Source organism: Desmodus rotundus, chromosome 6, assembly GCF_022682495.2.
Source record: "Desmodus rotundus isolate HL8 chromosome 6, HLdesRot8A.1, whole genome shotgun sequence".
Lineage (NCBI taxonomy): Eukaryota > Metazoa > Chordata > Mammalia > Chiroptera > Phyllostomidae > Desmodus > Desmodus rotundus.
Window position 1 is genome coordinate 70379674 of NC_071392.1, and position 22825 is coordinate 70402498.

At 37.4% G+C, this 22825-nt stretch overlaps 1 protein-coding gene across 3 annotated transcripts in view; it reads right to left on the minus strand.

Annotated features, from left to right (window-relative positions):
- The window catches only part of SLC13A1 (solute carrier family 13 member 1), a 112859-nt gene that overhangs the window by 20374 nt on the left and 69660 nt on the right, over nucleotides 1–22825 (minus strand). For all 3 annotated transcript variants that reach the window (XM_045191194.3, XM_045191196.3, XM_045191195.3), the window contains 2 exons: nucleotides 15838–15989; nucleotides 1772–1891 (listed from right to left, as the gene is read on the minus strand). In XM_045191194.3, the coding sequence (XP_045047129.2) occupies nucleotides 1772–1891; nucleotides 15838–15989 (272 nt within the window). The remainder of the gene's footprint in view (nucleotides 1–1771; nucleotides 1892–15837; nucleotides 15990–22825) is intronic.

Consider the following 22825-nt stretch of genomic DNA (forward strand, 5'->3'; position numbering starts at 1 on the left):
TAGATATTTTATAAAGTCATTTACATATAGCAAAAAAGAAGGAGTCCCTGTTGATTGGCTTAGTTGGTTGGAATGTTGTCCCTTACACCAAAGGGTTGTGAGTTCAATCCCCAGTCAGGGTGCTCATGGGAGGCAACCAATCCATATTTCTCTCTCAAACAGATGTTTCCTTCTCCCTCTCTCTCTTTTTCATTCTCTCTCTCTCTCTCCCCCCGCTTCCTCTCTCTCTCAAATCAATAATAAAAAAAATCCTCCATTGAGAATTAAAAAAAAAAAAAAACAAAAAACAAAAGAAGGAAACAGCTACAGGTCTGTGAGCGGATGCTTTTGCCATTGGTTTAGGTTTCCTATCCCCTGCAGCCTGCATTGCTACCTGTACAACTGAATAGACCCCTGAAGGCTTGAATTTTCCAGGAAGGGGCATTTAGTATGCAGCAGGCCTCTCCCCACTGATGCCCACCCGCTGAAGTCAGTGACATTCCACACATTTGCTTCAGCAGGAGTGCTGTCACACGCTGCTCCCACAATCTGGACAAATAGATTTCTTAAAAAAATTATCACTACCATCTCCCCACTACTAATAAAATAACAGGGGTTCTGGAGAAAAACCAGGAAGAGGAATAGAGAGGAAAAAATATCAGTCCTTATATGACCAGACTTGGAAAATCAGGGCACCAGCCTGGAACAGCAAGCACCTGATCATGGTGCTCTGATTGTCAAGAGAAGTAACTACAAATAGCTGATGTCAGTCTCACCTGCTTGGTGGATAACATGCTGTTTTATTCATTGATCCTTGACATTATTTAAATAAAATCCTATAAAAATGAACTTGAACTGCTTTATTTTTCAGGAAAAAATTCTCAAGGTTTGACATGCAGCCTTTTTTGGAATATTGTTATATGTGTTGAATACATAATGCTACATTTCCGATTTTTCGGTGGGACCCTTCATAATTCTAAATACTGGCTGTTATTTAAGTCATATAACTCATTGGCATTTATGAATCACCAACTTAGGTCCCAGCCAAGGTAATGCTTGCAAATTCTCCTTGAATAGATATATTTGACATTTCAGCAGCTCGTTTTTGACCAGTGTTTTTTACCTTGGCTTCTATGTGTTCCACTTAGGCCCAAATGTGTTAGAATTACATATTGGAAGTGATGTTACTGATCTTCCAGTTACATTCTACTATTTTACAATTGAAGATGCTGAGACTAAGAATGGATGAGGACTTGCAAAGGTAACTCATCTGGCTTGGAGAAGCCATGACTTTGTCCCTGGTCTCCTGATTCCAAATCCAATGCTATTTGCACAGAGTACACTCTTAGATCTTTATTTTTTCAAGGACATGCCAGCTTGGGTGCTCGGATAAAGCAGGAAGCCCTGCATGTTACAGTTTGAAGTAACTCAGTAACCTGAGGAATGTCCCACATTAAACCAAGAGGAGAGGCAAAACGTTTTAAAATTTCACTCTCATCCTAATGAGTTCCTCATGCTTCTCTGGGCTATCAATATGGTATTGGCTTAAGATTCAAATTTGGGAAACCAAGATAGAGTTTCTTTCACAAACTCTCCTCCATAGCCAATATTGTTTGCATGGTATTCTGGAATAGAATATCCTTAAAATATGTATTTGTACACATCAATTTTGTGAGGAAGAGAAATGCAGAAATGCAGCTTCATTAAATCAGTGAAAGAGCCTGTGTGAGGAGCTGAGGACTCTGGACCTAGACACTTTCATTTATCTGATGAACACCGACAATTTACTTACTTGAATCCTAGGAAAAGCCACTGAAGCCAGATCCAGGACAAGAGTAGAATAGTAATAGAAGCCGGGAAGGCAAGCATAAACCATGATCCAAAGTTGAGGCACTGACACTCCGGGTAGCGCCTGTGTGAAAACAAGAAAAAGTGTTCACCGGGGAGCACAGGTGGAATCCCTCCCGATGGTCAGCGGGACACCGCAGTGCACACAGCTCTCCTGCGCCTGCAGCTGAAGGAGGATGTGGGGGGCTTCACCAGCCAGAACAGAAGATAGTATTTCTCCTTATCTCTTCATTCATAAGTACATACTTATTGCTACTTACCACAAAAACAAGAGTGGGTATGTTATGGTTTTTGTTCCCTTGACTCAGTCTGTAAGGACATGCTTAGAAAGAACCTAGCGCAGTACCTCTTGCTCATTAAATGCACAAGAAATAGGTATGCATGGGGGAGTGTGTTTTGTTGTTAGTACTAAAATCATGAATGCATGTGAGAGGAAAGACAAATAAGCAGACTTGGGAACAGATGAAAATTAACATTTCTGAATGCCCATTACCATCGCACATTGCTGGCGGGCATGCCAGGTACCTGTGAAGCTGGTTTCCCTCTGCCCCCAAGGCGATTGCAACCATCAGGCCATACATATGTCAGTCCTCTCTTCCTAGAATTAGATAGTGCTTTGGGGCTCAGTCAGATGGAATAAATCTAGACTGGATAAAAATTACTTAAAAGTGGAAAACATCAATGTTTCCTTTATCTCTCCTAGTTATTTTCAGCTTTTTAGCTCACATAATAAACAATAGCAATAATAGAGAAAAAGATCAAGTACAAGCACAGTGTCTTTGGTAACCTCCCATTCATTGTTTCAAAATGTAATCTAAATTCCAAGTAAATTCTCATATAATTATCTATTTTATGACTTTGGGGAATAAAAGCAGGAAATTTGAGAAAGACAGAGTTGAAAATCTGGAAAGTACAAAAAGTATACGGAAGTAATAAAAACACCATTAACATATTTTTATTATTTTTGAAATCACAAAATATAGAGAACTTTATAGAAATAACAAACTTTTCAATTCTTATTTTATTTAAATCACATCTGTATTTTGTCATTTAAAAAGATCATGTAAAGAAATAAAATGTTTCATACTAAATGTACCAACATAAGCCAAATTTATGTATTATATTTTAGAGCATTCTTTGTTTTATTTTAGGATGATTCCTAAGTAATGCAAAGACTTAAAAAAAATAAGTTTTCAAAACTCTAGATTTCTACAATTTCTTTGAGCTTATAAAAAGTTGCTGATCTCCCTAGGTCCTAGAGATATCATTAGTAACTTGAGGATGATTTTTATCTACCTTGGAGAGATTCAAGGATTAGCTTACATGTTTATGCATTAGAAAGTGATAAATGATAAATAAATGCTAGAGAATACAAAAAAATTGGTGAATGGAAAGATGCTTTATCTTGTCAATGAGGCTCTACTGAGAATTGCTTGCTTAAGAAAAATAGTTGTTTTCAGTTAAAAATAAAATAAGAGGAAAGCCTTAAGCTGATTTCCCATAACTTTGTTAGACTTGGATCATAAGTCGATGGCCTATGTTATCCTGTTTAGCCAAAAGACATTTAGAAATTCCACTTGGATCAGGGTCAAAACAATGTCCCAGCCCAGTCTCGTTCCACCACCTGTGGCTCATACCGTGCAATCAGGCTGCATGTTACTCCCACACACTGCAGAGAACCCTTTAAGATTTGTTCAGCTGAAGAGGGGTTTTCAGAATTTTTGCCTGGAAAAATAGTTCATTTAGGAAAATGAAAGCCTGAAAAAGCTAAACTCTGGTTTGTTTTGTTTTGTTCCTGTTTTTTTTCTTCAGTAGTAAGGAAGTAAACACCACACTGGACCGTGACCTCCATTATCCCAACCCTTACACTTGTACATAGAGTGAATATTTTGGATGAAAATGGAATGAACAGCATAGTGTAAGGGATTAGTTTCACTGTGGTGTCTCTTTTCCTACTTTCGCATATCCTAAAAGCAGAGTGACTGCAAGAATCTGCCTAGAGCAAATGTAGATTTCTTCCATCCTGGACCAAGTAAGTACATTTAATTCTGATAGGATCCTTTTCTTCCACCCTATACTATGTTTTGGGTGTCTACCATGTGCCAGGTACTCTTCTAGCTATTGGAGATGTAGTGGTAAATTAAATGGACATGGTCCGGGCTCTCTTAAAGTTTATATGTAAATGGCAAACACGGGCAATAAACAGGTAAGCATATAATGAATCAGAAAATAAAACAAAAATAATGTAATAAAAATTATTAGGGGGAGGGAGAAATTTTACAGAATGTGGTCAAGGAAGATGATTTGAGATGAGATCAAATGGTGAGAAGGATGCAGTCATGTAAATAATAGTATTTGAAACAGTATTCCAGACAGGAAATTACAAGTACAAAGGCCCTGAGGTGGGAATGAATTTGGAATGTGGGAGGCTTAGACAGAGGCCAGTATGGCTGTGGGTAGTGAATTAAGGTACAGTGACATGAAATAAAGTCCAAGAAGTAGCCCATAGGGGCCAGTTCATATATAACCTTGTAGGTCATCAGAAAAAAGTTGAATTTTAGTACAAATGGGATTAGGAGTAGTTGGAACATAGTAAGTAAGTTAGTGACATGATCTAATTTAAAGTCTATGTAACATTGTTATTTGCATAAAACATGTGGCCAGGTAAATTCTCAAGACTAAAGGGAATAAGAGTGGAAGCCAAGGTGTGGTAGACAGAGTTCAAGATCACCCTCAAGATCTCTGCCCTGGTATAATATGCCTTGTATAATCCTCTCCCCTTCTGTGCAGGTAGAACTTGTAAATATGATGAGGTTTCATCCTTGTGATTAGGTACTTTTATGGCTAAATTGAAGGGATTTTGCAGCACTTATAAAAGTCCCCATCATGTGACTGAGTTAATTTTTTTTAAAAAAGCTGTTTTGGGTGGGCCTGGCTTAATCAGGTGAGCCCATAAAAGATATTTCCCTGCTGACCTAAAGAAGCAAGCTTTCATGTTGTCAAAGGAAGGGGCCATGTAGCAAGGATCTTGGGGTAGCTGGTGGTTACTGAAATGATCTCATGACAACAGTCAGCAAAAAATTGGCGCCTCAGTAATCCAATCACGGGGAACTGAATTCTTTCAACAACCTGAATGGGCTTGGAATGGAACCCTGTGCTTCTGTGGTGATTACAGGCTCAGCTAACACCTTTCACACTGGCAAGATCTTGAGCGAAGGACTCAGCTGACCTGTGCCTAGACTCCTGCCCTGACCCACAGAAATAATGAGATAATAAGTTTGTGCTGTTTTAAGCCACTAAACTGATAGTAATTTGTAAAACAGCAACAGAAGACAAACACATAGGGGAACCTATTAGCAGACAGCAGAAGGTTTGCACAGGAACAGGGGAAGTGAAAGTAGAGTAGATTTTAGCTTAGTTTGGACTGATAGCGGTGCAGATGAATGGAAGGAATAGATTTTGATGTACAGGGTCTGGCACAAATAATGTCCCTTTTTTATTACAAAATCATAAGCATGTAATTCTGTAACATAAAAATATCACACTCAAACACACCACATGACATTTTAGATGAAATGTTCAAATTAAAACTATAAATTCTTACACCTATATTATTACCCTACCAACCGCACTCAAGCAGGCAGTACTTCTGCCGGACCCTGTATTTGGGATAAAATGTAGGGAATGGAGAAAAGGTTCCATTGATTGAAATGAAGTCTGAGGGAAGAATGGGTTGGCTGAAGTGTGAGGGAGTGGTGGATCAGAAATGTTGCTGTGGGCCTGTGAACTTGAAATGTCCCTTGTTTTTCCAACTGGCCATGTGAGATAGGCAGTAGATAATTACGTTTGGAACTGAAAGGAGAAATCAAGTTAGGGATATAAATTTGGTAGTTACCAAACAAAGAGATGGTTTCATAAACTAGGCAAATGGGTATGATAATTTGAAGAGTGAAAGGGGAACCAGGAATGCACCCTGGGGGCACTCTTGAGTCTTGGAGGTCAGGCAGAGGTGTAGGAATTAACAGAAAATCTAACAAAAATCCTGTGATAAGAACATTGTAGTTCCATTTTACACAGGAAGACACTGAGTCTCAGAAGTTTAAGTGAATTGCTCAGGGTCACAGACTGTGCAGCCAAGCTGGATTTAACCCAGGAGGAGTGTAAAGGTCAAGGTCAAAGGTTAGAGATAAAGAAAGACACTTAAAAGCAAGAGAAAAGAAGTTAGTTGCCTGAAGGTTGGCAGATGGAAGGGGGCAGGGGAGAATGGGTGGAGAGAAGAGGAGATTAAGGAGTACAAATCGGTAAAGAACAGCCATGGGTTTCACTGCCTGGCTTACTGCACTTAGCATCCAGTTCCATCCATGCTGTTGCGAAGGGTAGCAGCTCCTTCTTCCTTTCTGCTGTGTAGTATTCCATTGTGTAAATGTAGTATAGTTGTTTGATCTACTCATTTATAAATGAGCAATTAGGCTGTTTCTAGCACTTAACTATTGTAAATTGCACTGCTATAAACATTGGTGTGCATAGGTTCTTTTGAATTAGTGTCTCAGGATTCTTGGGGTATAAACCCAGCAGTGGAATTGCTGGGTCAAAAGGCAATTCTATTTTTAGTTTTCTGAGGGAATTCCATACTGTTTTCCACAGAGGCTGCACCAGTCTGCTTTCCCACCAACAGTGCACTAGGGTTTCGTTTTCTCCACAACCCTGCCAGCACTTATTTATTGTATGTTGATTTGTTTATGATGGCCATTCTGACGTGGTATCTCATTATGTGCATCTCACCTGTAAGTGGAACCTAATTAATAAAACAAACTGGCAAGCAAAATATAGCCAGAGACACTGAAATCACCAACAAACTGACAATAACAAGAGGGGAGGGGAGAGGGAAATAACATGGGAAAGAAGGGAAAGGGACGTAAATGAATATGTATGAGGGACCCATGGATGGAGCCAAGGGGTGGTGGGATTGAAGGTGGGAGTTGGGTGTGGGTAGGGTGGGGGAAAGTGGTGGTGGGAAAATGGTGACAACTGTATTCAAACATCAATTAAAAAAGTAAAAAATAAAAATAAAAAAAATACAGCAATGGGGATACAAAGTGCAGTATAGGAAGTAGAGTAGCCAAAGAACTTATACGGTGACTCATAGACATGAACTTTGGTGGAGGGATTGCCTAAGTGAGTGGGAGGTGTTTAGTGGAGGAGGCAAAGGAAAATCAGGACAACTGTAGTAGTATAATCAATAAAAAATATATATAAAACACAACCTCTTTTCATTAGAACATAATGCCCTCAATTGCAGCTCTGAAGTAAAAATTGAAAATTCTATGTATATTGGAAAATATCAACTGTACATGAACAACAATAAAAAATCTATAAATAAATAAATAAATAAATATCCAGAGGCTAGAGTACAAACTTGATGTTTTAAGGACGCTTTAGAGCACTATAGAAATAGTTGCTCCATAGCAGAGACATGCTTTGACCTAAAGCATATATTCATGTCAATGTTGAAACTTAGGAAGACAGTGTTGTTATTGCAGACAACACTGCAATGTGGAAGCTTTTGCCCAGCTACCAAATGACGAATAATTCTAATGAAAGACACATAAATGGTCTCAAAAGAATGAATGTAGCTATGGAAATTTACAGCCTTGAAACAGATTTGGGCCACTATAAGCTAGTGTCCACACTGATTATAGTCCATTTGATTAGTGACTGTTTTGATTATTTCTGAGTCAAAGCCACTGGGAAAGAGATCCTAAGAGGGAAATTCATAGCATTACAGGCCTATCTCAAAAAAACAAGAAAATGCTCAAATAAACAATCTAACTTTACACTTTAAGGAAATTGAAAAAGAAAAACAAAGCCCCAAGTGAATAGAATGAAGTAAATAATAAAGATTATAGCAGAAATAAATGAAATAGAGTCTAAAAAAATCAATGAATCCAAGAGATATTTCTTTAAAAACATAAAAAAGATTGACAAAGCTTTAACCATACTCATCAAGAAAAAAAGAGAGAGGACCCATATTTTATATATAAAATCAGAAAGGAAAGAGGAGAAATAACAACTGACACCAAAGAAATACAAAAGATAATCTCACACATAAGTAGAACCTAATCAGCAAAACAAGAAAGCAAGCAAAATATAACCAGAGACATTGAAATTAAGAACAAACTGACAATAACAAGAGGGGGGAGGTGGGAGGGGATAATAGGGGGAAAAGAGGGAGGGGTTATCAGGAACATGTATAAAGGAAACATGGACAAGACCAAAGTGGGGTAGGATCAGTAGTGGGAAGTGGGGATGGCTGGGGTTGGGGGAAAATGGAGACAACTGTACTTGAACAATAAAAAAAATGTGGAAAAAATAAAAATAAATAAAAATATAAACATGCAAAAAAAGAAATACAAAAGAGTTTAAGAAAATATTATAAACAATTGTATGCCAACAAACTGGACAACCTGGATGAAATGGATAAATTCCTAGAAACATACAATCTTTCAAAACTAAATCAGGAATTAACAGAGAATCTGACCAGACAGATTACACCTAGTGAAATTGAAGCAGTAATCAAAAAATTCCCAACCAACAAAAGCCCTGAACCAGATGTCACAGGTGAATTTTATCAAACATTCGGAGAAGAACACCTGTCCTTCTGAAACTATTTTTTAAAATTCAAGAGGAGGGAGGGCTCCCAAACTCATTTTGTGAAGCCAGCATTATCCTAATTCCAAAACCAGATAATGACACTACAAAAAAAAGAAAATTATAGGCCAATATTCCTGATAAACATAGATACAAAAATCTTCAAAAAAATATTAGCAAACTGAATACAGCAATGCATCAAAAAGATCATACACCATGATCAAGTGGGATTTATTCCAGGAATGCAAGGTTGGTACAATATTCACAAATCAATACATGCGATTCATCACGTAAAAAATGAATGATAAAAGCCACATGATCATATCAATAGATGCAGAAAAAGCATTTGATACAATCTAGCACCCATTTATAAAAACTCTCAGCAAAGTGAGAACAGAGGGAACATACCTAAACATAATAAAGGCCATATAGGACACACCCAATGCCAATATCACATTCAATTGACGAAAACTACAAGTGTTCCCCTTAAGATTGGGAAAAAGACAGGGATGTCCACTTTCACCTCTCTTATCCAACATAGTTTTGGAAGTCCCAGCCACAGCAATAAGATAAGAAGAAGAAATTAAAATCATGCAAATTTGAAAGAAAGAAGTAAAACTGTCATTATTTCAACATGACATGATATTGTACATACAGAACTTACAGATTGCACCAAGAAACTACTGGAACTGATAAACGAATTCAGAAAGTAGCAGGGTACAAAATTAATATCCAGTAATCAGTTGCATTTTTATATGCCAATAACAAACTAACAGGAAGGGAAATGAAGAAAACACTCCAATTCACAATTGCTACAAGAAGAATAAAATACCTCATAATAAACCTATCCAAGGTTGTAAAAGACCTAGGCTCAGAAAATTATAAGACACTGAAGAAAGAAATAGAAGATATAAATAAGTCAAAGCACATACCATGTTCATGGATTTGAAGAATTAACATCATTAAAATGTCCATACTACCCAAAGAAGTCTATAGATTCAATACAATTCCTGTCAAGATTCTGATGACATATTTCACAGAACCAGAACAAACATTTCAAAAATTTATATGGAACCACAAATGGCCCCACATAGCAACAGCAGTCCTGAGAAAGAAGAACAAAGGAGGAGGAATCATGCTTCCTTATATCAAACTATACTATAAAGTGACAGTAATCAAAAAAGCATGGTACTTAGCATAAAAACAGACACATAGATGGAAAACAGACCAAAAACAGACCATCAATGGAACAGAATAGAGAGCCCAGAAATAAACCCACACCTTTATGGTCAATTAATGTTCACCATAGGAAGCAAGAACATGCAATACATTAAAGATAGTTTATTCAACAAATAGTGTTGGGCAAATTGAACAGATATGTGTGGAAAAATGAAACTAGACCCCTTTCTTATATCACACACAAGAACAAATTCAAAATGGATTAAAGATTTAAATGTTAGTCCTGAAACCATAAAAATAATAGAGGAAAACATAGGCAGCAAAATCTCAGGCATTGCTCATAGCAATATTTTATCAGACATATCTCCCCAGGCAAGAAAAACAAAAGACAAAAATGAATTAATGGGACTACATCAAAGTTTTTGTACAGCAAAGGAAATCATCAACAAAATAAAAAGACAGAATGGGAGAATATATTCACCAATACATCTGATAAGGGATTAATATCCAAAATTTATATAGAACTTAACAAAACTGAACAACAAAAAAGAAAAAAACCAATTAAAAAATGGGCAAAGGGCCTGAATACAGACTTCTCCAAAGAGGACATACAGATGGCCAATAGACATATGAAAACATGCTCAACATCACTAATTATCAGAGAAATGAAAATTAAAACCACAATGAGATATCACCTCACATCTGTCAGAATGGCTATCATCAATGAATCAAACAAGTGCAATGAGCATGTGGAGAAAGGGGAACCCTTGTGCACTGTTGGTGTGAATGCAGACTGGTGCAGCCACTATGGAAAGCAGTATGGAGATATCTCAGGAAATTAAAAATGGATTTGCCTTTTGACCCAACTATCCTATTTCTGACAATATATCTGAATGAACCCCAAACACTGTTTGAAAGAACAGAAGCACCCCTATGTTCATTGCAGCAATATTTACAATCAACAAGATGTGGAAGCAGCCCTTGTTCATCAGTAGATGAGTGGATAAAACAACTATGGGACATTTACACACTGGAATACTACTCAGCAGTAAAAAAGAAGAACATTTTACCCTTTGCAACAGTATGAATGGAACTGGAGAACATTATTCTGAGGGAAGTAAGCCAGTCAGAGAAAGAAAAATATCATATGATTTCACTCATATGTGAAATCTAATGAATAAACTGAACTACAAGGAAAATGGGCACAGACTCACAGAGAGCAGGATGACAGCTAGTGGTGGGGTTAAGGGAGTGGAAGAATTGAGCAAGAAGGAAAAAGGACTCATTGACGTGGACAACAGTGTGGTCATTGCTGGAGGGAGAGGGTATAAGGGGACTCAACAGTAATGGAAAAAAAATACAATACAGATTAAATCAAAAGAAAGAAAAAAAGGAAAGAAGGAAGGGAGGGAGGGAGGGAAAATGCTATTCTCCTTTGATTTTCAATATACCACATCCTCCTGGTTCTCCACCTACCTTAATTTACTTTCGTCACCTTCTTTCTTGTCAATATTTCCTAAGGGTCTATCCATGTCTCAATTCTAACTTTTCTCTCCCTCTGTGACCATTTCTACACTCAAGACTTTCATTTACATATTTTTATATAGCTCCACATTGATAACAAACTTGAACAATGAATTTGCAAATGCCTGCTGAAAATCTCCTTGTGGATAGGCAAATGACAGGCCATTTCAATACATCCAAAATCAAATTTATCAATTTCTCCTATAAACCTGCCCTGTCTTGTCTAGAAGTTCATGGCATCACTATCTGTATAGCCCCATCGGCAAAAAATTCCCTTAAATTTTCATACCTAATTACTCACCACCTCTGACTTTACAGTGTTCTGTGTCTAAATCCTCCTGTCATTTCACAGCTAACGTTGTTCTGCCCCAGAACTCACAAATTATCATTTGTGAGCACTTGGTAACAGACTCCTCCTTGGTCTCCTGACCCCAGACTCAATTTGCACACTGCTGTTCTAACCTGTGCAAAAAGATGCAGAGACTATTCTACTACCTCCCTGGAAAAACTATTGTAGACTTTTCATGCTTCAATTTTATGAATTATTTGCATTCATTTCTTCATAAACATGGTGTTTACCTCTTTTAAGTTTGGATTGTGTTATAAGGACAAATTTTCTCTAGAGATCAAGGGTTGTTGCCACACATAGAAGCTACAGTTATAGTCCCCTTTTAAGACACATGTTCAATTACGTTTCTAGGGAGCTAGTTTTTAGGGAGACAAATTATGAGGGTCTGACTGATCTTTATTTGGTCCTCTCTCCGCTAAGCTGAGCCTCATCTGTCTCAACGCTAATAAAAATAACCAGCATTTATTGAGCACATGCTCTGTGCTAGGTACTGTTTTAAGTGTTATTTATTGGGTTGGCCAAAAAGTCCCTTTAGTTTTTTTGGTAAAATAAAATACATATTTGGCATTGTCACCAATAACTTTATTGTTTCGCATATTTTGAGTATGTTGGCTATCTCCCGCTATTGGCTTCAGTGGGCAAAGGCCAGTGGTGCTGTTAAACATCTTTCAATGTATAAAACAGCTCCACAGCAAAGAATTATTTGGCCAAGATGTCAATAGGACCAAGAAACTTTGCAAACCACTTTTAAAAAAAAATTTATTGTTATTCAATTACAGTTGTCTGCATTTTCTCCCCACCCCTCCACCCCACCCCAGCCAATCCCACCTCCCTCCCCCACCTCTACCCTCCCCTTGATTTTGTCCATGTGTCCATTATAGTAGTTCCTGTAATCCCCTCTCCTCACTGTCCCCTCCCCACTCCCCTCTGGCTATTGTTAGATTGTTCTTAACTTCAATGTCTCTGGTTATATTTTGTTTGCTTTTTTCTTTTGTTGATTATGTTCCAGTTAAAGGTGAGATCACATTTACACAATGGAATTCTACACAGCAGAGAGAAAGAAGGACCTTATACCCTGTGCAAACCACTTTTGACAGTCACAGCAACTTCTCCGTGCACTGCACAAACTGTTTTTTTGTGCTTTCAGCTTTCTTGAAATAATAAAGCATAATACACCGAAAATGTTGCTTATTTTCTTCCATCCTCAATATTAAAGTGGCTGCACAAAAAATCACCAATTTTGATGAGTTTTTTTTAAATGCATGCTGACATGACAACTGTCACTATACAATCTAACAAAATTGTTTCAAATGAAGTTAAAGACAACTAAGTACTACTAGAGCCATCATATGGAAAAAACTAAATGAACTTTTTGGCCAATCCAGTATTTTATGTAAAACACAAAATATTGCTAAGAGAGGGATATTACTATCCTTATTTTTCTGGCAAGGTAACAAGCTTAAAGAGATTTGTCCAAGGTCACCTCCTTCATAAAGTGAAGACTGGGATTTGAACACAGACATTTTAAACCCAGAGTCTATGCTTTTAATTTCCATTATACACCATTCCCACAGCAGGGATATGTAGGACATGTGTACACTAAAGAGATGTAAATTATCTGGCAAGAGCTCAATACATGTCACTTTACCTTCTCCCCTGTATGTCAAAAAATAAATGTTATTAAATTTATTATAAATTAATGATCTTAAAAAATAAATGTAATTATGTTTTAAAGATTTTAATGGTTCTCACATATGTATATTTTGTCTAGACAATTAGATAGACTCTTCTGGTAGGTTTTATTTTTTTCATTCTCCAAAAGAATTCCAAACAGCCTTAAACATTGCAAGTCCTCAACAAATGTTTGTTGATTGACTGAGTGAATGAAAGTCTGTTTTTATTTGCACTGAATAAAATTTAGCTTTCTCAGAATTCATAGTTCCTATTTCTTTGTGTAAAAAATAGAAGAGAAACATTATATACAGTATATATAATAGATAGATAAATGATAGATAAATAGATATGTGATAGATAGGTAGATAGATAGATACGGCTTTGAAATTTGTTATCCTATCTTTTCATCCCATAGTTTATTTGTCAGATGGTGCCTTTCTGTAAATGTCAATGATAGGAAATCATTGATTCTCAGGCTCATGTACCCTTTAAGCTGGGTGAGACCCAAAATGAATTTGTACAAAATAATCATTGATACTGCTCAAAAAAATGTCAAGAGGAAACGGTGAGATTATTGTACTAGATTTGGGGGGAAAAAAGGATAATTTCTCTCCAGCTCCAAACATCTGGACAAAAAAAAAATCTTTTTTTTCCTGCAGTTTTAAGTTTGCGAAGCTTTTCCCAATAAAATGAAACCACTTATTTCATTATTGCTTTGGGATGCTGTTAAATTTTGTAGGGTCAATATTTAAGAAAAAATTTAGTTTGTTTAATAATATCAATTATATTTTGTCACATAAGGTTATTTTTCCCTCTTCTAGCCTAATATCTTCAATCAAGAGGGGATACATTGAAGTTTTGTCCTAGTTTGAATATAATTTCTAATGTTAAAACAAACTTTGAAGGAAAAATATCTAAATTTAAAGTACATTTAAGCATTTTCTAAATTTAAAGAATATTTTGGCTAAATTCCCATGACTTCGAGAATTAGAAGATTAGACAATTAGTAAAAATAGTCACCAAAACATTTTGCTGAAAGTGCTACCCAGTGGTCTCAATGTGTCATTGCAAATGGATTAATACATTCAAAGAGTGAAGGGAACAGTTAAATACAAGAAAAAAATTTGGTTGGTACATAATGCAAGGAAACAAAAACCAAAGGCAAACTCAGTGTGTATTCCATTGACGATGTCAATTAATTACATGGGAATAGAGGAAACCAGCAGGTATCTAATGTCATCATGCATAAAACAATAAAAATTTGGTCTAGATTTTAGAAAAAAGACATTTATAGAGAGGACTAAGATGTGGAATCTTTTTCTTTGGGGAACTCATGACAAAGGACAGAAATTTACTTTCAGAAAGGGATCAAGTACATTTGCTGTCTTGAATTAGGAGAAGAATCATCTCTAGCACTGGGAGTTTCAGATGTCTCCCACTTATAAACCAAATGTCTTCCAAAGGTTCCTTTCTAAGTCTCCTGTTGAGTATACATGATGAATGTGTACTCATAGAAACAATAAGTACACACAGAAGTCTGTGTTGTGTGGTCCCTAAATTGTTGTACCAGTTTTCTTTGTTTGCAAGTTCTCATTCTTCCCGGAACAAAGAGTGCTATCTTTTGAATCTTGGATTTCCTGGAAAAGCTATGCATGCACAACATTTTGAAATGATTTCAGTAAGTTCATGGACTGTGAATCCACTTCTTGGTGTGTAGGTTTCTTGCCTCAAACCTTAATTTTTCTGTGATAAGGACGTAGATCCTGTTTCAGGAATTCTCAGTGCTGCCCACCTTCCTGGAACTCCGACAATAATGTCCTATTAGTACTTAAAAATATACTTAGGGTATAGAAACAGTTTGAGCTTTCACATAAAAGCATGGACTTTCAAACAATTGTTTCAATAGTTCTTACATAGTGCCAAGTATTTTACATAGTTACCTCATTTAATTCTCATAATAATCATATGAACTTTGCCTATTTTAGATGTTTTTAAAAATTAGGTCTTGGAGAGGAATGTACTTTTTTATGGTTCAAATTCACAAAGTGACTAAATATTGTGGGATTTCTACTCCAAGTGCTCTGATATATCCACAGATTCCCCATTTCCTGAGATGGAGTGGTAACACAGTTCCAGACTTATATTAGGGTAATATATCTGTCCCTTAGAAAACTTTTTACTGCCATTTCTTATATTTGCTTAATTCTTCAAATCTTTTTGAATTCAAAGCCATGCCTTCTGTAATTAGTACCTCTGTTTGACATTCATCATTTAAGTTCAAGTGCCAGTTCCCAAACTCTATGCAAATCATCCCAGGCAAATAACCCTTTTTTGTTTCCTCTAACTACAATTTGTAGTATTATTTGTGATTTAAAATACTTTCCCTGTTTGATCAGAAAGGCCAGCCAGAAGTTATCTGTTCTGAATGGACCTGGGGAATCCGTAGGTGTCTGTTAATTTATTATGTCTTCCATATGTAACTCTCAATAGAAAGTAGGGCCTCTAGACTTATAAATGTCCTGATGGGGAACAGAGGAAAATTAACCCAATATAACATCTCTGTCCCTGGAGTCTCTAAATTAGGTTAGTTGTGTGCTATTCATTTATTGAATCACCAGTCCAATAATATTACTTACGAATTGAAATACTGGGCGAAGATCAAGTTGGTGGAGGTACCAGTGATCGTTGTCAGTCCACCAATAGAAGAAGAGTAAGTAACGCACAAACACATAAGTTTGCACATCATGTGGTTCTCCTTTGTTCGATATTTGGTGCCTGTAACTGAATTCTGTCAAATAAGAAAATGTATTATGAGAACGGTTCTATTTGTAGTCATGACAAGCAGTAATAACTTTGTTATGAACTGAATGTTTGTGTCCCCCCAAATTTCATATGTTGAAACCTTACCCCACAATGTGATGGTATTTGGAAATGCAGGCTTTGGGAGTTAAACAGGGTTGGATGAGATCATAATGGGGGGGCCTGGCCTGATAGGATTAGTGCTGTTATGAGAGGAGATAACAGAGCTTGATCTCTCTGCCATGTGAGAACACAGAGAAGGTGGCGATATACAACCTAAGAGAGAGCCATCACCAGACAAATATCCTGCTGCACCTTGAACTTAGGTGTCTATTTCCAGTACTATGAGAAATAAATACACGCTGTTCAAGCCCCCCATCTATGGTATTTTGTTATGACAGCCCGATAGTTCAGCATTTATCTTTCCATCAACAGAAATGTAACAATAAAAATATTTAACCTGAAACCATTGGAATATTTTACAGTTTCATTCATTTGCTCATACTTCTTTCTTATTCCCCAACCAATTCTTTCCTCCTTTCTTCCCTTCCCACCATCACTCCCAAATCTTTCCACTGTTTTTCTGCTGAATTGGTAGTACACGGCAGTAAGTTCCTCAGACATTCTTTGGAGTGTTTCCCTACCTTGGTGACTGGATAACTATAACTTGTTCATGAATAACTCTTCAGATATCCTGGCCTTAGGGATTTTTCTACCTCATTTCTGAGACCTTCAGCTCTGCTCTGCCTCAGTCACTGTCTCCTGTAGTCCATTCTGGATAGCGGCACAATTCTCAAATGACCTGGTCTTGGAAATCACTGTATGTAACGTGTTTTGTTTAAGAATAGGAATTTGTAGGGTGAAAGGCAAAAGCAACTTCATTCCCTTTCTCACCCATATCCTACATAAACACACTCTGTTGGTCTGATTTTTGCTATCTCAGGGGTGAAATCTAGGGCAGAATCTATCATTTTTCTGGTCATTTTGTTTAATAATGTCTTTCAATAACATTTAGTATTAAAAAAAACCCCTCATTTGAGTAATTGAAATGAAAACTCTTTCATTTAATAGTAAAAGTACCAACTTTAAAGTTAAATCTTCTTCCCTAGATCTGCCTGCTTAAAATCTGATAGTTGGAAAGAGCTTTGTGGGTTTGGCTTTCTCTGTCTTCTGGCTCAGTTCCTTCCACAACTTGCCAGTGTCAGCTTCTAAATCCTTCCTATTTGGAATGGCAGAGGAGGGACAGGCTCAGGAGACTAGTGGTACCCTTTAGTCTTGATGGACAGTCAAAGTGACTCCTACATTGGATGATTGCTTTTATGAGTTCTGAACAGATTTCTACCACTCAAATAATAGCATTAGAGTCATGCTCCTCCTTTGTAAGTAACTCATCTCTTCCACTTGGTTGCTGATGACACACCTGTGACTTCTGCATGTGATGGTCCACCCACATCTCTTCATGCTGAGATCAATTTTCCCTGTCAAGAAGCTCTCTTGGGGAAAGTTGCTTTTCAAATGACTTCAAACACCACTTCTCCCATATGTTCCTGAGATTTGGTCCATAAGAAATGGACCCCTCTGCCCTGTTGGCAATAAAAGTGCAGCTGAAACTCCATTAGGTAAGGAACTTCAGCCATCACCTTTCACTTTCAAAATTTTCAAGAGTGTTTCCAAACCTAGCCCATCGATCTCTTCTAAGTCTAGGGAACAGATTCTCAAGTTCTCCAAGTGGTGGTTTCTCTAAATCACCATCTTAAAATAAGTAGGAGGCTCTTCCCTTCCCTCCCCCTTGGTGGTACAGGTTAGAGGAGGTTTGAGAAAACATTCCAACTTGCTCCAAAGGAGGTAGACTATCACTTAGCCTTTTCTCATTTTGCATACTAAGTTTAAGAGTCTAGAACTGATTTTTGGTCATTTTCTTTGCAATTCCTGTGTAAGTGCAACATGAGAATACTTATGGTATGTGCTTGATATTATAGTTCCCCAGGGATATGAAGAGTTTCATTTTACTACCATATTAACAAAGTCTGTTCCTTTACCACCAATTTATCTTCCAACTTTGTTGTTGTATTACTTCTATCCCTTCACTCCCTCAACTCTATTGGCAAGTCTAGGTCATTGAAGCATTTAGTTATTCCCAGTAGATTGATTGGCTTCCTTTTTTTTCCAGTTCAGATTCCATGATAAACAAATAAAATACTTGTTCAAGCTTTTAAAGCCATTTTATTGAAATACGATCAACATGTAAAACAATGTATATACTTAATGTATACAACTCAATGAGAGTGGGAATAAGTATACATCCATGAAACCATCACCACTATCAATGACTTTTTTAACAAAATCCTAAACTCTTTATTGTCTCTCTTTAAGTGGTAGTTATTTAGCAAAATTTCAACTATGGATGAGCCCAACCATTTACTTTCTCTGTGCCATGTCTGCCCCTGAGCAACCAAGCACTGTTGGTGGGAGTGACACACACAGCAGAGGTGACTGGGTTCCCTACATCCATGACCACAAAATGCAGCTACGGTGTCCTAGCTGCCTCTCTACTTTACTGTTGCTCTGACCCAATTGCTCTACTTGTCTTTGACAGAAAATTAACAGCTTCCTTGTTCTCTTTGTACCTCCCTCTCAATGCTGCCCTAACTCTTCGCAGGTAGCTTTGCCTCAAGAGGAAAAATAGATGCCAGTAGCCAGAGGCCTCACTGTTAAATGCAGAAACAAACCTGCATCTGGCCTGCCTTCTCCTCCTTTTCTACATACATAATAGAGTAATGTCTCTCCTCCGATTTTTTATTCTTGGACCCCAATCAGGCCTTCTCAAAAACCTTATACAATAGGCTTTACTGCAATTTTCCCATCAACATTTAATCATTTTAAAGTCCCCTTTACAAAAGGAAGAGAAAATCTAATCCTCCTTCCAATTAAACTGCTGCCCTAATTCACCTCTATTTTCACAACTGAACTACTCAAAAGCATTGTGTACTTCACTGACACCATTTCTTTAACCACTGCAGTCTAGTTTCTATCTCCTTAATCCACCCAAAATGTACTTGCTGTGATTATCAATGACCTCCATATTACACAACCCAATAGATACAGATCTCTCTCAATTTTGTAGACCTCTCGGCAGCACCTAAAAGAGTTAATCATTCCTTCCTCTTGGAAACTCTTCTTTGAACTTCCCTGATACCTCACTCCTCTGGTTTTTCTTCTACGTTTCTGCCTGTTCCTCTGTCATTCTTGCCAGAACATTTTCCTTTATCCTCCCTCAAAACTGGAATGTCTCGAAACTCTTTCATGGGCACTTATTCCTTTTCATAGTAGCATTTATTTTTATAAATAATTCCTTCATTTATTTTTATTGTTTTAATGAATATAAATATAACAGGTGAGATTCCAAGATGACTTCAGAGTAGATGAAAACTACACTTACCTGCTCCCAGCCCCAAACCAGATTTACAGCTAGATTATAGAAGAGTCAACTTGAATACCCAACTGAAGCCTGGCTGAAACTAAAATATTACAACCATGGATTTACAGAAGAAGCCACATAGAGTCTGATCTGCCACCAGTTCTAATCTGGAGGAAGCCGACCCTTATACACAGATTGGCCCCTTCACACAAACCTAGGTCCAGTAGATGTAGCCCAAAGAATGAGCAGTGTAGTAGCTCCAGAGAGGTAGCCCAGGCCAGTTATACATGTCTGACATCAACCTGCACCTGAATCCCACCCAACTAGACCCAGAACCAAAACAACCAGTGGTGGGTTTCAGACCACACCAGAGCCTGACCCAACTAGCCACACATGAGGCACACCCAAAGGGGGATTCTGATAGGCACAATACCTTTCTGGGAACAACTTCACCTCAAAGGGCTGTACCTGATCAGCATCTCATTCACAATGATCAAGGTTTACCCTTATAGTCAGCCAACCTGAAAGGTTAACTCCACCCATGAAAGGGCTAACGGCACTCAAGACTCAACTACAACAAGAGGGTGTATATAATTCACACAAAAAAAAAACATTCCTGAAGCAAAGACCTCAAGTGATTTGGAAGACTGTGTCACAGAGCCCAACCATACACCTTCACCATAAATCCTTCATCATAAAACCTAATGCACAGAGACAAAATGGAAAGCAAAGAAATATGCCCCAAATGAAAGAACAAGAGAAGAAGAATTAACAGAAGTGGAAGCAACCAAAATACCAGATGCTGAGTTTAAAACAATGGTTATAAACTTGCTCAATGATCCTAAGAGAAGAATGGATGATCTCAGTAAGAACTCAAACAAAGAGATAGTAAGCATCAATAAGGACACATAACCATAAAAAAAGAACCAGTCAGAAGTGAAGAATACAATATCTGAAGTGAAGAATGCACCAGAAGGAATCAGCAGCAGGTTAGATGAAACACAGTATTGAATCAGAGATATAGAGGACAATATAACATTAAGCACACAAGAAGAGCATCAAAAAGATTGGAGAATTGAAAAAGAATGAGGAGAGTCTAAGGACCATCTGGGACAGCATCAAATATAACATCGTCCACATCATAGGGGTCCCAGAAGGAGAAGAGAGTGAGAAAAGGATAGAGAACCTGTTTGAAGAAATAATGGCTAAAAATTTCCATAACTTGGTGAAGGAAAAAGGCACACAAGTTTGGGAAGCACAGAAAATCCCAATCAAGATGAACCCAAAGAAACCCACACCAAGACACATCATAATTAAAACGAAAAAGGCTGAAGACAAAGAGAGACTCTAGTCAGGAAGGGAGAGACTATTAGTTACCTCCAAGGACATTCCCATAAAACTGTCAGCTGATTTCTCAACAGAAACACCAGGCCAGATGGGATTGGCATGAAAAATTCAAAATGATGAAAAGCAAGGACCTGTAACAAAACTACTCTATCCAGCAAGTCTGTCATTTAAAATTGGAGGTGAGTTTTGTGGCCAGGATTGAGGCGTAGGTAGATACCCCGTGCTATCTAAACCTTACCGGCAAGAAGGGGCTGGAAAGAAGTATTTGAAGTCATGAAAGGCAGGGACCTACATCCAAGATTACTCTATCCAGCAAAACTATCATTTAGAATGGAAGGGCAGATAAAGTTCTTCCCAAATAAGGTCCAGTTAAAGGAGTTCATCATCATCAAGCCCTTATTATATGAAAAGTTAAAGGGACTTATCTAAGAAATGGAAGATGATCAAAAGCTATGTACAGTAAAATGACAACAAACTCACAATTATCAACAAATGAACCTAAAAAAAAAAAGAAAACTAAGCAAACAACTGGAACAGGAACAAAATCAGAGAAATGGACATCACATGGAGGGTCTTCAGTGGGGAAGGGGAGGGGAAGAATAGTGCTGGAAATGTACAGGTAATAAGCATAACTGGTCAGCATAAAATAGATGGGGAGAGGTTAAGAATGGTATAGGAAACAGAGAAGTCAAAGAACTTATATGTACAACCCATGGACATGAACTAAGGGGGGTGAATGCTAGAGGGTTGTGGGTGCAGGGCGGATGGGGGATAAAGGGAGAAAATTGGGAAAACTGTAATAGCATAATCAATAAAATACACTTAAAAAAGAAAACTTAAAGATGTGAAGTATATATAACTTCCCGTTGTCATATTAAAACCTTCAAAAATACAAAGAAAAATTAATAAAAGCTTAGTGGAAAATATATGCATATATATACAAATATAACAATCATTAAACTGTACTGGAAGATATAAATTTAACATAAAAATATTTATATATTTGCCGTGCTTTACCCCTTATGGATTTTATACACTTTTTTCTTATATAAAGGCCTTTAAACCATACATTAGTGCAAATAGGTAATATGTATGCAAATATCACAATTTAGAAACATATTAAAAACTCAAGGTAAAATCAAATGCTACATTAAATTGTAACACTCATGTTATCATGAAACACGGTTAAGTGGCGGTGTTTGGGAGGTGGGAGGGGCACCACGTTTGTTATCTAGCCAGTAAATCTGAGCCCCACACAGTCAGCTCTGTTGTTATTTTTGCTTAGGGCAGGTGATTGCCAGACTGAACCAGCTGAAAAGATGATACTGTAATAAGGGGCAAAGACGAAGGACCAGAGGGCCAATAGTAGAGGGCACTGGGCAGAAAAACTGAGCTCTTGGAAACTCAGAGATGAGCCACTAATTGAGCCAACTATGGGTACCAGAACTACAAAAAGAATGGGGGAGGGTCCTCAGAAGATTAATCTGCTCCACAGGGCAGTAGTTTCAATCTGAGATCAGGGTTTGACTCTAACCTAAGAGGGAGTTGGAATAAGTCTTTGGAGGTAGAGAGTAAGACCTGGATTTGAGGGCATATGTTTGCAGATGTCAGCACAACAAAATAATAACTACATTTTTCTGTAAGGGGAGAAGGAATTGTGTGTGTGTGTGTGTGTGTGTGTGTGTGTGTGTGTGTGTGTGATGGTTTCTCCCTTACAAGTTTGGGGAGAAAAAAAAATCCAAAGTAAAGTAGGAAGGAGAAGCAAAACATGTAGAAGGGTAAGGCTGAAGACAGTCAGAGGTGAAGTGGCCAGAGAAAATCTCCCGTGCTAGTAACGAAGGACATTGCCATGGACATTTTGTGAGTGGGTGTGTGCTTGCTCTGTGCGCTTCACAATGAAATTAAATATAAAGAATTATGTAGTCTTTAAAAATAAAAAATATCCATATACATGTGTGCTAGAATAAGACCAAAATGAATTATGTTAAAATAATAACAGTGGAATTATGGGGGAGGGTATCTGCTACCTTTTTGATAATTTTTATGTCTTCCACAATCAT